We start from the raw sequence: 17,750 nt of genomic DNA, 5'->3' as shown, positions 1-17,750 counted from the left end.
CCGGTATGATGAAATATTCACATACACAGCCAAAGAAATTTTAAACCAAGCCAAAGAGGCCGACTCATGTGTGTGCAATCATAAAAAGCGGCACATTTTCTCGGACATCACTAGCTTGGGTTGTGAGAACTTAGATTGAAATGAACAAACTTTATAGTACCATAAACTACCATTAACTTTTCTCCGGAAGCGACTTTCGGAATTATATAGTCTAGAAATGTCTGTTTCAACGATAACGAACCGAAGATCTGACAATGCATTCAATGCATTGAACTCAACAGAATTGGACATTATTAGCATTATAAATGACAGTTACTTAGAAAATAAACAATTTCTTACAATACCCATTTTATTGTATTCAACTCGTTTCTATTTCAACACCAAACCCAATGCTGCATAAATTCGCGTCATAATTTTATATGTATTTTTGCTCACGATATAATGCCACCGTGCCCACCGTGCATTTCTCACACCACCTCAATACGAAACAGCAGCGCGCAAGCAATAAAAAAAATGCAAAAAAGTTTATGTAAACTTTTTCAATTTTCGGTTGTTTTAGCTTAAATTTTATAATTTTGAGTTGCATTTTCAGATTCTTTGTGAAATTCTGCTACAAACACTACTTTTCAGTTCTAAAATCATCCCCGTGGGACGGAACAGTGACCGTTTATACATTTCAAAAACCAATTACGGCTCGGCAAAGCAAAATTTCAAAATTCTAAGAATACTTAGTTATGATAAATTTGTTTTCTAAAACTTAAGTGTTTTTGGTTTTTCGAAAATCGGTCCAGTTTTTGAATAATTGATCAAAAACGCGATTTTCGCATTCCGCTACATTTCACCTTAACAGATTGAATGAGCCATTGTCAATAAGAAATCTCACCTCTCACTCAGTAGGCTAAGGTACATTTAGGGATGCCACTTTTGCAGATATTCAACAAATGTGACATAATAATGATTCGCAGACAAATTCGTTCACATAGCATTGTTCCTTGTGCATCAATGATTTCAATCATGCATATGAAAGAAAAACGGAGTAAGAGAAATGGTCCAAGAAAAAAACTTCAAGAAATACGGCGTCTAAAACTAACCTTCAGTTCAATCTAAATGAGCTGATGAGCTAATGAATTGAATCGATTCACTTTAGTGATCGGTTCGGAGCTGCTCACCGGTATGAGCTGTTTCGCACATCTCTACAGTACGTACGGTAGGGTTATCACGCCATCACTCGCTTGCACACTCTCATTCTGCTACTACCGCGGAATGTAATTTTCTTCGATAAAATACTTCATCATTTCAACGTTCAAACAATAAACGTTGTAATGTTTTAGTAATAAATAAAAGAGAATCTGTCGTTTGCAGTATCGACCTATAGGAAAATTCAATTGTTGTTGTTATTCTCAGTTGCAAACTGGTAATAAAGCAGTGTGTTAGTTTGGCAATTTCAGTGATATTTTTATGTAGGAAATAAAAAATCAAAATTTGCTGATTTCGTCAGTTTTTATTATTGCAACAAATGCCATAAAATACTTTATTCTCACTGTGTGTGTGTTTTTTTTCCTGTTTTTTTTTACAAATTCTACCTGCAATCTAAACTCACACACCTTTTGCGGATTCCCGGAATCCACAAATGAGTCTGAACGTCATTATCCTAACTTCAGACATATCTTATTCATGAGCTACCTACGAGCTATGTATATCTCATTGCATTACCACTGATCAAGTTTATTTCAATGTATTGAAAGATCTATAATCATAATAATATTGTGATGCCTTAGTTCAATTTCCTATTCCATTGCCAACCGTATCTCGTTCCTTCGTCCTTTAGCGCAACAGCATACCTTGGATATATTTCCTTAAAACCATTTGTTATTCAGTAGTCGACGTCTATCGGAAACTTAGTCCGGTTAATAATTAATCACAATTAAATCTAAAACCACGTTTGCAAGAACGATGTTTCTCTTTCTGCTGACAGATAAGGTTGGCCTTGGACATTCCTTATTTTGAAGATTTGAGTTTGAATTGAAAAGTTGTCGGTGTAACTTTTTAAAAGCTTCCGAAACATAAACTGTACGTGGAAGAGTAATTTTCTTGCTTGGTTGGAGACTTCAATATGATGTTCGGAAATAAATTTTTAGGTTTATGGAACGTTGAGTATTTTGTACCTGCTTATCAAAATGGCTAACCTTAGTTTCGCTACTACGCGTGGTAGGAAAATGCAGTGTTAAACCTAAGCACAATTTATATAGCTTGTGATATAAACGCAGGAAAAAAAGTTTCACCATCAGTTCTATATATTTCGGTTTGTAGATTGAACACACGTAAAATGTCGAACAGAAAACTCAACTTAATTATATTATTAGTAGTGATACAAAATAAGCCAAAAAAGCGTATTTGGTTCGAATAGAGTTAAACGTTGGTTTGCTTACTCGCGGAAAATCCGAAAGACGTTTGAGATGTAGAATTCCGAAACAAAACGAAGGCAACAATAGTACGATAAGTGTCAGAGATAATAATCGGGGACTGTCGATTAAATTTCATGTAATCGAGAACTTACTGTAATTCTACACGGAAAAAATGCGTAAGACATTCCCAATTAAATTTGTCAGTCTTCTCTCGAAAAAGAAAAGACTGCCAATAAAATTGCTTTTTTCTGAACTTTTCTCCTTTTTATATCCTACTATTCACAAACAGTTAGTGGGTAAAATTAAATTACTTGAAACTTTCTTTTCTGCACAGTTTGATTTTCCTCTCTCGTAGAGATCGATAGCGCTTCCTAAAATACGTTAGACTATCCACAATAACACCATTTTTAAACTTACAAACTCTACTGTCTCTGTACGTCTGGCTTCCTCTTCATCTGTCCCGTCCATTACTTTACCGTAATTAGTGATCATCATAGTTGTTTACAATGTTGATTTGTTTAGGTAATTTCATAATTAATAGTTGTTTGCTTCTGATGCTCGATTTCTGTCTCGCTCATTTTTTTGTTTGTTTGTCCGTATTGTATAATATTCGGCCTGCTTACCGGTTCTATATACAACTGTCCGGATGTTGGCTTTGCTTACGTTTACTCTTAGGTTCCTTCGGATGTTCTATCGACGGTCGTCGCGGGTTACCTAACGTTACTAATGCACTTGCTACGGCAAGACCTGCCGATTGACCTGGAGGAGCGTGTTGGAGGCCACCTGCGGAGCGAGAAAGTAGTAGTGTTTATTGAATTAAGGGCGATCTTATTTTTTTTTGGAACGTGTGAAGCCCACACTCAGATCTTCGAAAGAAATGATTAGAAAGAATTATGCCTTTCAGACATAAGGGTTGTAAATGCATTCCATAAGTTCGTCTTATGATAAAGAGAGGGAAATTCTCAAGACTTGTACTTTAGATATTCATAGGATAGTATTATGAAAAACTTTGTTCTGTGATTTAATTTTGAACATGTTTTTTTTTACATTTCATGAACCAACTGCTAAAAAGCATGTAGAAACCAATCCTCAGATAACAGATTGCAAAGTTATCTTGCCTATTATAGAAATATTCCAACTACAACAATTTAAACACTTCCCGCATGAATTCAACTGGAAAATAAACTTGTGATTATATCTAACAGTAAAATAAAAGATTAGCGTGATGTGAATACGACGCTGATTGCGGTGACACCACAATTCACTTTTTTTCAATCATTTTTTTTTTACCTTTTGGAATTAAAAAGGCCTTACTTTTCAATTAAAAATTTCAAAAAATAGCCGTGTAACCTTTTTCTGTCATAATTTTGAACGTTAATAACGTCATTTGTTGATGGATTGACATAATTTTGCAACCAATCGATTCGGAAACTATTAACTTAAACATGTATGGCAACGACGTTTCAGTATTTCAATACCATACTATTGGAAAAAGTGTTAGAATCGACCTATGTCTTCATCCACCAATCCCAGTTGTCCAACATGATGTCATTTTCTTGTTCGGCAGAGGAGGATTTGCGCCATGCATGAAAACATTGCATTGTTCTGCGTAGTATTGCTTTGTCTAGTTATTTAAAAGATATTTTTGTTCAGGCCTATTTGCGTACAAGCTTTACGTGGCCGATTGAGCCGATTTTTTAAATAAATTTTTTTTTGTGTTGAATCTCGTTGTCACCCTTTTTCTAGGGGGAGAGGAGCTTCCATTTCTCTCCTGTCCTTTGTCTTTGCCTGGTTGTTGCTTGCATGTGAATGAAACAAATAGCTCGTCCAGTGTGGTGATGACTGGATTGTATATGCGTTCGCTCGCCCGATTGTCGCTTTTGCATTGTGTGTTGGTGCAATATCCTGCTGTTTGCGGCACACCGTGTTCGCTTAAATATCTTTTATATCAACTAGCTATTGAAGAACTGAATCAACGTGATTACCGGTTCTTTTGAAATATCCCATGTATTTAGCCAATTTTTGGTCGATTTTTTTCAATTCACTTGGGATTTAACGAAAGCAGGTCGTAAAACCTTACAAATAAGGATAACAAAATGATTACTCGTGTGTTGTAATCAAACGCATAATTTGAAACTATCCTATATACTGGGATGAAAATTTTCAACCAGATTTGATTCAGGTGGTAAAACATTAGCAAATAGATTTATAAAATCGATTTCGTTTAAAAATTTATCAATTAATATCTAACTGCAACCTGCAAAATTAAGAATTTCCCAGATGAAAATTGAAAATTTTACGTTTTCTACACAAATATTATCAAACCACGGAACGTGCGATCGCAGAAGAGTTCGTTGGATTCTTCAATAGTTATTGATGTTTCGGTGACTAACAGGTCAGTTTAAATCATTCGACGAAGAATAATCATGTAATCTAATTGAATGGATGGATATACTCTATAGATACTGATATGGTTTGATCCAGACTAAGTGTGACAAGAACAATAAATCGTTAAACAGCACCAATTTAATCATGTTGTAAGGAGTAAAACGCTTCAAAAGATTCGGAATAAAATTCTTCAAGTTATCTTAAAACGGCCTCCTCGGTTTAGTACAAATGAGTTGCACGCAGACTAACATACACAAAACTATTAAATGCAATACCATACAGTATCGAAGAAAAACTCAAGATAAGGTGATCTGCGCTTTTACATGTATTATTTTAATAGGACCCCCCAGAGAATCTCGGTTTACCGCCAGTCAAAGTTCAATTATTATTTAAATCAAAACAAAAATCGTCTGATCGCCAAATGCGTAGTGACTATGACAATACTCGTACAATAATATTAATAACATCAAGTTACAATATGATCGAAATTGTGGATATTTGTTGCGTATCTAGTGGTAAATACAAAATTCAATACAAAAAAAATGTGGGAAACGATAATAAAGAAGCCTTAACTAGATTAAGGTTCTGATCGGTCACTTGAATAAATTTTTAGTTCAGTGCATCCACCATCATCGATATTTTTGTTTTTATTCTGGGAACCTTTGAATTGTTCCTTATGTAATGTAATTGTGCGCGATAGTGACTTCCGTTGAAACTCTCAACGGAAACTGAGCACGTTGTATCGTATTAATCCGGAGAAAATTAGAGTATTTCGCAAGAAAGAAAGGATTTTTATCCGTACTTTGTAGTCCAGTGAAAAGAAAGTCCATTGGACTATAAACGAAAATTACCTGGCAATATAGCTTAAGTTGCTGGGCCATCAAACCGGCGTCATCTCAAATGAGGTGACTCCAACCAGAACCTGAAGAAAAAGAAGAAGAAGAAGTGCTCGGTCGTGTCTTGCATACAACCTTGTAATTTTTGTCGTGAATACGATTTACTTTACTATGGGGCGCCTTTTCAAAATTAGCCATATGGAAGAATGGGCAGAACTTAATCGTGAATATCTCGACTTGTATAAACGGCAGCAACATAATTCTTTCACTATTTCATCAAAAACATGACCAGGAATTTAGGATAATATTTTGAACAGTGTGAGATAACCACAAACAACTCGAAAATTGAGTTTTCTCAAACTTAAAAAACAACGCGGAAAACTCTTTACTTTCCCTTTGGTTTTTTTGCGCAAGGACGACGATTTTGAGGTAAGGAGTGTACCGAAAAGTAGTTAGCAACATTGATTATTGAATAAAAAAGCGAAAAGTTTTCAATATATTGTAGAAAAATTACATTTTTATGCATTTCACTGATTATATTGAAGAAAATCCTAGTTTCAGTGAAACGCTCGCACTTTGGACTTGACATTCTTCATTAAATTCTGCACAGTTACTTTTGTGACTTTCCTGGTGGCAGCTGTCCAGTATTTTTTAACTCCTGCATGTTTTGGGACACTGTACCTTCCTTCCGAAAGTGCCGCCTGACAATTGCCCAATACCTTTCAATTGGCCGAAGATCAGGGCAGTTCGATGGGTTGATGTCCTTTTCCACGAATTGTACATTATTTTTTGACAACCACTGTAGAACGGAGTTGGCGTTGTGGGCTGAAGCCAAAGCCTTATGCTTTCTATACAGTGTCAGCATTCTCTTCTTCAAACATTCTTCCTCGTACACCTTGGCGTTAATTGTGCCCTTCGTGAAGAAAATCGACAACCGCAAACCACAGGTACAAATTGCTTGCCAGACCAACACCTTCTGCCCGAACTTTCCCATCGCCACCGTGGTGTCAGCGTCGTTCAGGTCCTGGTACACCGATTTCGTATAATATTGCGGTCCGGGCAGCGCTCGAGAGTCTTCCTTGGCGTAGGTTTCGTCGTCGATCAGGATGCATCCGTCTTTATTCTGTAGAATCCGGTTATACAGTTTTCGCGCTCTTGTTTTGGCCTGAACTTGCTGTACCAGGGACTTTTTCGGCACCTTCTGTTTCTTGTACGTTTTCAGGGAAGTTCCGAATTTTGATCCGTTGAATCATCCTGATGCTGGTGTTGAACTGCTTGGTCAAATCCCGCGTCGACGTCGATGGGTTTTTCCTGATGTACTCAACCACTTTTAAGTCCCGGCCGGGCTGGCTGGGACCCGTTTTCCTACCGCATCGGGGCAAATCCTTCATGGAAAGGGTCTTGCCGAACTTCTCGATAATATTTTTGACACTGGTGTGGTGCAGTATCACCCGTTTCCGGATCAATTCGACTCATCATTGAAACGATAAAGCGTACCGAAACCAATCGATTGCGCAGTTGTTATTGACATAAACATATCACCGCAAAACACGCTGCAAAAAATTAAGCCATTTCAGAGTAATAACTGTTTGAATGTTGCTAACTATTTATCGATACACTCCTTAGTCAGGTACATATCTTCAACTGAACGTTATAACAGGGGAACCGTGGTCCAAAATCGATCATTTCTTCTTGTGCGTTGGATGGAAGCAGACGTCGGGGCGAGAATACACATTCAAACAGCGGCATCGAATAGCGCACCTTCTGCGTGGTTAAAACCCTTAAACGACCAGGTCGTAGTTCTCATTTGCCTTCCGGTCGTCAAGGCGAGAAGACGCATTAAACCAGTTTGGCATCATTAGCCACTGTTGCGGTTTGTTCGCAAAGCTAGTTTCAATTCAAACAAGAGCGATTGCGTCATACAGAACTGCTGATCGTTTGCATTGGAGAGAAAGAAAACGAAAAGTGAACAAGCTTGCGAAACATTAGCAAAATCATCCCTTCTAATGGCTCAAATGGCTGTCAATAGGATCGTAGCACCAGCCATGCAATGGTTTCTGTACACTATGAATCGGCTGCGAAGTCTGTTGAAACAGAAGGTCAAATTCCTCTACAGGAATGTAATACCAAATTATATAATGGCTCAAACTGTTTTCTAAAGAACTATTAGAATTACTTATTTGTTAAAATAGGCAAATCGGAAGTGATTATAATCAGCTTAGTGTAAGTCTACAGTCTAATAGATTCTAATAAGAAAAATTTAGAAATTTTTTCTCAGTTATTTTTTGTATTGAAATTGCTGGCAATTATATATTCCTGTAAAAATACGCCGATGATAGTTGCGAGGGATTTTAATAAAAATGCTTCAGAACAAGATAATAGCTACTAATCTGCTACTGATCTCGTATTTGATAGAAATATCAATGTTGCAAGTCGTAGATATTTTCCATACTTTTCATATCACAGGCCTATTGTATCATTGATCAACCCAGCGAATTAATGTTTTCTTCATTGGAAGATTATAATCGGTTGTGAACGGTATACCTACGCCAAGGATACCAGTATCTCATCCACGGACAACCGGTGGACAAGCTTGGAAAAAAGATGACGTCAGTCAGTAGTATCCATCGGAATTCGAATTCAACTCGTCACTCCCCAAAACGAACGTCTTCATGAAAGGTTCTTTTTAGAACCACCGTTATTTATTATAAATAATTATGAAAATTACTTCATAATGTTTAATTGTGAGGCAGAATGTTTGATGTAACTTATCCGTATTTCAGTGTAGGTGCATCGTTTCAAATTCTAGTAGTGAAAAAAGGAATGCTTGCACAATTCACACAATCGATCAACTGACTGCTATTAGGAGGTGTACCTGTTTTATTCGTATTTACGACATCCAGTTATGTCTCTGATATTACCCACCCAGTTTTTTTTTCTTTCGATGTGCATATTTCAACAGTTGAATAATTCTTATAGATCTTTTGTTAACATGTATAGTCCTTAAAAGGGCTGGTTTACCTTTGTTTGAAGCAAAAATCATACTGCGAACAGTGCGCAAAATAAATCCCACCATAATTTTTTTTCGCCAGAGCGAACACTGCGTGATCTGCGAACGGCGTTAAAAGCCAATATGCAAAATGTCGATTTACTTATATCATAAATAATGGCGAAGGCTCTAAAAGAACATATTAATTGGGTCATTTCGATACTCCACAATATTGATGTCATTTTCCACGAATGTACAAGGCTGGAACAGAAGAATATTCCTGGAACTGGATTCTGAGCATGAATCCAGTTCCAGGAATATTCTTGGAACTGGATTCTGAGCATGAAACTATACTCAGGAACAGAATTCTTGATACTGGAACAGAAAAAGAGATCTGGACCTAAACCAACCGAAATGAGGTCTTTAAGATGCACTTGCTTAACCTCCTGCGCAGGCTAGAATGAACGAAATCAAGTGTGAAGGTCTGAGACCAGTGTGTTTTAGGGTGTTCTAGAGGGCTATTTTTACTCTTCAAATTTGATATTTTTCACAAACAGTGACGAATATAAAAAACCCAACTGACAATCTCTTATTTCGTTTTCGCTTGATGCCAAATCTAACCCAGTTTCCACCCTAACTCCTGTCAAACCGTTTGTTTGAAGCTAGTTTCGAACCTATAGTATTTACGTTGTTGAACTAAAACTCGAGTCAGTTTCGAACCTGATTGTTATATCAGGTTTGCTCAAACCGCGTTGCTAAGTGCGAAATAATCTCAGTTTCGTTAAAAATGGGTTTGTTTGATTAAACTACCCTGGGTCAGTTTCATATTTCTCAAGCGAAAACGACATTAGAAAATTAGTTTAGATTATTCTGTGAAAATTTCAGAATGATTCATTGACTTTAGCGGTCGGAAAAGTCTTTTTTCTGAAGGAAGATTTGCATAGCTGAAAACGCCGTTATTCAACTTGTTCAGAGATTTCTCCTTCAAAGGCCGGAATAATTTAATTTAGATGCGATTAGTGCATAAAAACATAGGTGTTGTCGCCATGAAAAGGAAGTGTATGTTATTTTTGTGAAGGTAAGTCGATTTCTATGAACGCGCCATTTTTTCTGCTCCAGTTTCCTGGTAACGTAACGAAAAAGGAGAGAAAAATAAAATCGTCTCAGAAAAGCTGCCAAACAAGCGGTAGCTTTATTGGAGTTTATGTGATGTAGTCAAACTTGTAACCGAAAATTTCAAAACTTTCTTGCCCACCCGGCCCATTGAGAGTCATTTTGCACATTTTCGAGAGAACATGGAGAGAAATGTAATACGCAGGGCGAGGCACGTGGTTATACGCGACCTACTGGCCTCAGTCCTTAAGCCTTTATACCTACCCAGTAGGTACGGCACAAATGAAATGTCGCTTACTACCTCAAAACTGTCGTCGCGGGTACCGGAAATGCCAATACGGAAGAATTGTTTGTAGTTATGCCATACAACTGAAAATATTTGTCATAAATTGATGATTATATTTCCGATATGGCATGTAGCAAAAAATTATGTTGATAGGTTAGATACAACAAGAGATATTCACGATCAAAAACTTATCACTCTCTCAGAGGGTGACTTTTGAAAAGGCGCTTTATAATAAAGTAAAATGTATTTACGTAACAATTTTGTATCAGATAACTACAAGTTTCATGTATTTCTGACATCAAAACAAGAATTTTTGATTTCTAAATATTTCAGAGAATCCGCGCCACTCTACTAAAACCCAAACGAAAAACGCACGAGATCCGCGAAACCAAGCCACTGTGCTGACTGAAGGGGAATTTGAATAATTTTACATGCGATAATGTAACGAAATCTCACCGACTATTGGTGCCAGTAGAGATAGACTTATCATACTGGGCTCAGAAAAACCCACCCGGAAAAAAGTAAACCATCAAATGAAATCTACAATGAACTAAGATATCAGAGAGCCAACATGTTCGTCCTTAAAACGAAACTAAGTTCAGTTAAAACCTAGCAACAGCTCTGGCTAACATACCTGTCGGTAGCCGGACTAGAAGCGAGAGCACCGCCGCTCTGTTACCCTCACAAGGTTCTAGTGCTATTGGGCTTGGAGAATCCTGCGAATTATCATAGAAATAAACAAAAATGCAAAATTATACAATGAACAAGCTTTATCGTAAAGCAATTTCCGTTTACCTTTTTCCGCTTTCTTGGAGCACTGGTGATGTTTTCTACCGCCGGCGATAGCTCATTGTATTCTTTGCTTTCAATCTCAACCAGAACCTAACGGAGAAAGAAAATCATTTGAAGTTTTGCTGTACTCAGTGTTTAGCTGAAAGTTTCGGTTGTACCTGAGAAAATGGTCGCGACGCCATTTGTTCCATCTCGACAAACAATCGTTGCCGTCGACGGAACATGTCGTACCGTTGCTTAATTTTCCACAGGATTGCCGCCATCAGTAAGAGGAGCAGGAAGCATCTGCAAGTAGCGAAAGTGCACTAACGAAACGAATTTGGGAATTCGGGAAATATTACGTTGAGAATGTTATGAAGAACTGCTGTAGATTTAGCTTCGGGTACTGCGAGAACGCTATCTGGATCCACAGGGGCGGTTGGAAGTCGTACACGTACACATAGAATGTAGTCAGCGTGACGTTGTCCTCGATGCCAAAATGATGCTCGGCTTTCGAGAACCGGTACCGAAACGTGGAACAGTTGACAGCGGAAAACAGAGGCTTTTCCGGACCACCCGCCGTTCGAATGGTGATGTTCATCTTCGACGCTACCGAGCAAGTTATGGTGAAATCAGCATCAATATCCGACTTGATCGGAGAGTTGCGGAAGTTTATTTGAGTAAAATGGCGATCTTCTTTCTTCGATAAATTGAACGTGAATTGGTAATCGATGGTGAGATCGTAGTAGCATGAACCACGACTGGGATCGCCATGATAGTGATTGGTAGCGTCGCATTTCTCACAGTGATCCCCAGCGAGTCCCTTGGTACTGCAGAAACATTTACCCGTTTCACTGTGGCAGTACTGTGCTTGTCCATTGCAGTCACACTTCTGACAGGTACCCCCATTCACGGGGTTGCCCCAGAAACCGGGTTTACATTTTTCACAATTCTGTCCAATCATAGGATCTTTACATGGCTGTTTGCATGTTTTCGAATCCGGACAAGTGCTGTGACCGTTGCACTGGCAACTGGGACAATGAGTGAAATGCCACCGGGTCGCTGGACATTCCATTTCTTCGTGTGCTCCACTGTCTCCCCCTGGAAGACACCGACCCAAGCCGGTCAGTGAACCATCATCGCACCATCCGCAAGCGGGATCATCTCGACACTGGGCACAGGTCTTATAGAATCCGCACTGACTTTTGCCGGAACTCGCAGCTCGGCATTTGTTAGAACCAGTTGTCCATTCGCGGCACTGCCCGTAGGGAAAGCTTGCCGTGTAAGCATTTTTGTCAACACACCGTTGTTCGTTCTGGCACCATATGCACTCCTCCTGGGTGCAGTTGCCACAGGTCGTCAACACCGAGCAGGCCGGTGGACATGGCAACGCGTCGTTCAGAATCTCACTACCACCGGTCTTATTCCCCACGTAATGGCATTTGCTGTGTTCGTAATCCCAATGGCAGAACTTGTACGCCGAGCAAGCGTGACATCCGTGCAGTTGTTCGCAAAATTTTTCGTCATTTTCCGGACAATCTTTCAGCTTACGCGTCGGATAAAAGTCGGCCCTTAAGGTGTACGACACATCCGGACACTTTTCTTTCGCACAAATCCCTTTGCCACTGCCCATGCCGCAAAACATGCACCCATATGAAGTAGACACGCAGCTCTGGCAGCTGTTCAACTGATTGCACAGTTCGTAGTCCTGTAAGGCTTGCCGTGTCATAACCAATCTACTCTCCTGTGGACAGAACTCGTAATTGATTTGATCCCTGCTGAACAACGCTCCCTTGTCGACATCCAGAATGGGAACGCATTTGCTCTTCTGAATATCCCAGATGCATTTGTAGCCCGGACGAGTATTCAAACACTGGTCCGATCGGTTCATTGCTCTACAGTTACCCGGTGTGTATTTGAGCATATCGTTAATCATCTGTCCATCGAATCCTCCGTAGATGTAGAGGGATTCTTCAAACAGAATAGCGGAATGTCCGAAACGAGCCAAATCTGCCCGCAGATCTTGAGGCATACTCTGGATATGCCACGAGTCGCACAGAATGTCATAAAGCATCAAATCTTTGCTGTAGCACTTGGCACCGAAACTGTGGGAAGTGTCGTTGTGGGTATTGCCTCCAAAGACCATCATCAAACCAGGACTTATGAAAGTGGCAGTGTGTAAAAATCTGGCACTCGGAGCTGCTGCTTCCAGGGTCCAGACTCGACTATGGGGTTCGTAGCTGTACAATTTATTACTTAACAATTGAGTGCTATCACTTTCGGAAACGATTCCACCGTAAACATAAATTCGCTCCTTAAGCGGATCATACGCTGCAGAGTGCCCGTAGCCACCTTTCACTGGGTAACCTTTTGTTTTCACAATTTTCCACTCTCGAGTACCGAAGTTGTACTCCTGCACCGTATTCAGATAACCGAACTGAGGAGAATGACCAAAAATGACTACCATTCTTTGGGAGTGTCCCTTTTTTCCTACTTCGAAATTGGATATCAACGTCGCTGTATGTCCGGCGGACTTGAGAGGTCCACAAATGGCGTACGTTTCGTTGCACTGGTCCGCCTTTACCGTGATGTTTTCCCAAATTTTCGCACTAACGTCAAAAGCCCACAGCTCACCGCAAACACCTTTGCCTTCGACTACTCCACCGTACAGGAAAATCTTATCGCCATACATTACTGTCGAAGCTCCGTACCGCAGGTCCGGTGTTGTCTTCGAGTCCGTATGAGCCGTTTCCCAAACCTTACCATTAAAATCGTACATGTACATGAGGGACTTCGCTTTCCCGTAACTTTCCCCAGCAATGATGTAGAAGGTATCCCTGAATACTGCTGCTCCGTGCGATGCACTGCCTGGTGGTGCGAATCCAATCGTATCTTCCGAATTGATTGACGTCCAAACACCGTACGATCTTACCTGAGAACAATCGTTTCCATCGTACCCCTTGGCACAGATGCACCGCTGTTGAATAACATTACAAGCACCTCTGCCCAAATGCGACGAGCAATTGTTTGGACAACGCGAAACACTACAAGCCGGTCCGCTCCATCCCACATCGCAGTTACACTCCCCGTAAATACACACCCCGTGACCCGAACAGTTCAGCATTGTATCCACCGTGGGGCATGCGTTCACCTGATAACTGATGTTGAACCCGGACATATTGTACGCATCGTCACTGAAGAAATGCAACAGTGCCGATCCGCTGTGGGCGAACACCTCCGGCACCTTTCGGATACTGAAATTCTTCCGATACATTAGTCCACTGAAAACCGCCAGCAACGGTGACTCAACGCTATCGCCATCGTACACGTACAGATGGTCCCATCCGCACTCGGTTGCAAATTCCTCCAAATGCAATCGGATCACCGATGGTTTTCCGCTACCCACCGGTGACAATTTATCCGCGATGCTGTTGTGGTCACGGGCATCGATCAGCCAGCTACACTTGACACCGATCGAGTAATTTCCCAATCCGTCGTGGATGCTTCCGGATGGATCAGTCAATCTGTGTTGGCGTGTCGCAAAGAAGGAAAAAATAAAACAGAATGATTAGAAGGGTTGTACATTCTTCAATGGATTTTCGTTTATCAAAAGGAGTCCCGTTGCTAAGGCGTAGAAAGTTAAGAAATAATGTTATTGACGATAATATTCTAATTTTTGTATGATTGCATTCCAGGATGCAATCTGCCTCCTTAAGATCGGATTCAACGATCATCACGGAAAAGTGGATTTTTTCTTCAAATACTAAAAAAATCCAAATTTGCACATTGTTGACGGTACGGCCCCAGTGAAATGTGACAAAAATCTGATATAAGAATAGCAACTATGCAGTAACTAAAGTGACATCACGAGCCTCGAACAGCAATCCCTTTTACAAAAATGTACTTTCACTTCAGTTCAATTAATTTATACTGTAAAAAAAAAGATAAATAAGCAATAACTTAAAACTGCCAAAAGTTGATTTAATGACAGCAATGAAATTCCCCAGATAACTCACCGCTGTGACAAGATCAAAAAGTCTGATAAACACGTAAGTGGAACGACAGAAATGAACATACAGAAGAAAAAAAACAACTCCAGGAACAGGTTTCGTCCAGGCCTTACCTAACTTTGCCACCGCAAAACTGGCACTCAGAACCCTGCCACCCATCCGGACAGATGCAGGATCCGTTTTTGCAGCTGCCCCCGTTCATACACCGAATCTCCGAACATTTCCCCCCGAACGATTGGTTCCCGGTGGCCAGCCCGGAGTTGATTCCTCCTGCCGTCGCCAGCATACCGAACTGAACCAACACCAGTGCTAGCGAAAGTCGCAGCATAACACTCCCCAGCAGCAGCGGACATTTACTCGGTTGGTGGTGCATCCAATGGCACTTGAAGATCTGGAACATCGTCCAACTGGTCACCGGAAGGATCGGATCACACTGCACTCTCGAAATAATAATAAAAAAAACTAAAACAAGATTCTAGTGCAACTCCCCTCCACCCAAGACCAGAAACACACAAAAAAAAATCACCAGACAGCAACTTTTCACTTTTCAGCGACGGAAGAAAAAAAATTAACGAAACGATTTCGCTCCAGATTTTCCAGCACAGAGCATTGTCTCTGTATTTTCGTTCACTGATCAATGGTTTCTGAGAACCGTGAAATAGATTTTTTCGGTCACATCACAAAAACGGATCCTATTATCATGACTAAATACAAAAATACTTCCAATCTTGATCAGGGTTATACTTTTTCTACAGGCTCTTTACGACTTCCACTGTTAGCTGATGGTTTCTTGGCTGTCGTCTTCATCCACTCTCTTTTGTGACGTTCATTTTCGTCTCCTTGTGCATAAAGAAATCTCTTTTGACAGTTATGTTTGTAAGTCAACCAACATTCGATGTAATGGATCTAATGCCATTAGTAGAACGGGGACACCAGCAAAATATTATGATATTTTTCTCATAAAGTACCGTTAGAGAAAAGAAGACAATAGCAGCCATCAAATGATTCTGTCATCAAGACGTTTGAGCATTTTTTGTTTCGACGTTTCGACTGCCCGGTTGTGAAATTCCGATCAAACATTCCAACAGGGCATACACGCTCATTCGAAAGAACTCAAATCTACGCGCTTGTGACTACACGGAAAATAAAAACTACCTATTATTTGACTTCTTTTTACTTAATATTGAGTACTTCCTTTCATTCGCTCCTTCAATTGTTGTCAAAATACAAAGAGCAAAACCACCCAACAGCGAGAGTTTCGTTCAATAAGCTAAAATTAAGTAAACCGTATTAACTTGAAATTGAGTCAAAAAGACTCAACTATAGAGTAAATATAACTCATCTTTGAGTATTTTTTTGCACGTGTCTTACGAAAACTACCTAGAGCCACTTTACCTAAAATTAGGTTATTGAACGAAACCCCCAAATTGGGTGGAATGTACTTAAAATTAGGTTGATTTGCGGTTCCGTGTACACTGACTGTAATGTAGTTTTCACTTGATGCCAAACCTAACTCTCCTGGGTCAGTTTCAATTTTATCAAGCAAAAATGACATAAGAAATGATTATTGTCGCTTCCCAAGTAATCATATGCATTATATCACTGCACATTTACAACTGATTTTTACATTGTTAATGTACACTGAAATGAAAATTTTTTTTCTATTCATTAAATGTGTCATATGAATCAATTGTTTTTATTTATTATAGAAGTCATATGGAAACATATAACTATAATTGATAGTGTATATGAAATTTATTTAATATACAATAACTTTCAAATATCCATAGCCATAGTGAAAATATTGGGAATATCATGTATGAGCTGTATGAATGTTCGATGACATGTATATAACAAAATTTAACAAATACGGAAAAAATACTGATGGCTACCCGAGAACAACGCGTTTTATTCGAGTTGGGATTTCCGCAACATTTTCTAGAAGTTTTGAGTGGTATGTATTTTACTTCGTATATATTTTGTACTCAATAATACTTATTCACTTCAATCAGGTTGTGGTATCGGTTTATTTGAGTTGGCGAACATCGGAAAGGATTATAATAAAAGTGATATATGATTAGGTGATATGATAATAAAACGGTAATATGTAATGTTTATATAAATAAATATTTTAATTTGTTATGAACAGAACGTTGACTTTGTTTTATTTTATATGGCATATAAAATGGAGTACACTAACCTGAATAAATACGTTTCAATATAATACCAAATGCATTTCAAAAGGTTTTCCGATATTTCTTATATGATTTGCCTATTTGTGACTATAGAACACGCTAATAGATTCGATTCAGACAAGAAATTTCATCTGCTATATTGAAATCATATGAGAATAACTTCCAGAAGAATGTTATGCTTCATAGCATTAACATATATACTTGACATGATGTTGAATACACCACATAGCTATCATTGAGAATTCCAATAGTGCAAAATCATTACAATATCATATAATGTGAAAGTGATAATTTGGCTCAGTGTATAATTACACTAATCCTGCACACTTTAAAGCAATGTGCATTAAATTTGCATTCAAAACGTAACTGAACATTATTTTACAACACGACGTAAAATACACTGGTGGCGTGATAAGACAGTTTTGGTTGTGTTGGTAATTTTCTCACGAAATTAAGTATGGCGCGCCGGGATTCAAGCAAGTAAACATAAACAAACGACCATTTCAGATCGGGATTTCACTTCTAAGTTACTCCAGTTTTCGCGCAGCCTGGCGAATCTTTGGCACTAATTGAAAATCTGGACATTTTTTCTTTAAGGGCTTGCAAGGTAACGTCGAAATATAGAAAATTTTACACACATCCGATTCTGTTCATTTCGTTGGAGGAAGGATTTGGCGGATCGCACTGTGGTATCTATTACAGTTATTATGGGTAATGGAGTGATTGTGCTGTGAGTGTCATTTCAAATGCAGGTGAT

The 17,750-nt window shown here is 39.1% G+C and overlaps 1 protein-coding gene across 1 annotated transcript; it reads right to left on the bottom strand.

Annotated features, from left to right (window-relative positions):
- Positions 1–1,481: 1,481 nt before the first annotated feature.
- LOC131435258 (attractin-like) lies at positions 1,482–15,826 on the bottom strand. Its single transcript, XM_058602944.1, has 6 exons — positions 14,912–15,826; positions 11,151–14,312; positions 10,968–11,094; positions 10,813–10,899; positions 10,652–10,733; positions 1,482–3,188 (listed from the first exon to the last, which is right to left on the bottom strand). Exons 1-6 carry the CDS (start codon positions 15,196–15,198, stop codon positions 3,034–3,036), a joined length of 3,900 nt encoding a protein of 1,299 aa, XP_058458927.1. The 5' UTR covers positions 15,199–15,826; the 3' UTR covers positions 1,482–3,033.
- Positions 15,827–17,750: the final 1,924 nt, after the last annotated feature.

Source organism: Malaya genurostris, chromosome 1, assembly GCF_030247185.1.
Source record: "Malaya genurostris strain Urasoe2022 chromosome 1, Malgen_1.1, whole genome shotgun sequence".
Classification (NCBI taxonomy): Eukaryota; Metazoa; Arthropoda; class Insecta; order Diptera; family Culicidae; genus Malaya; species Malaya genurostris.
This window is presented reverse-complemented; position numbering and strand designations above follow the sequence as displayed.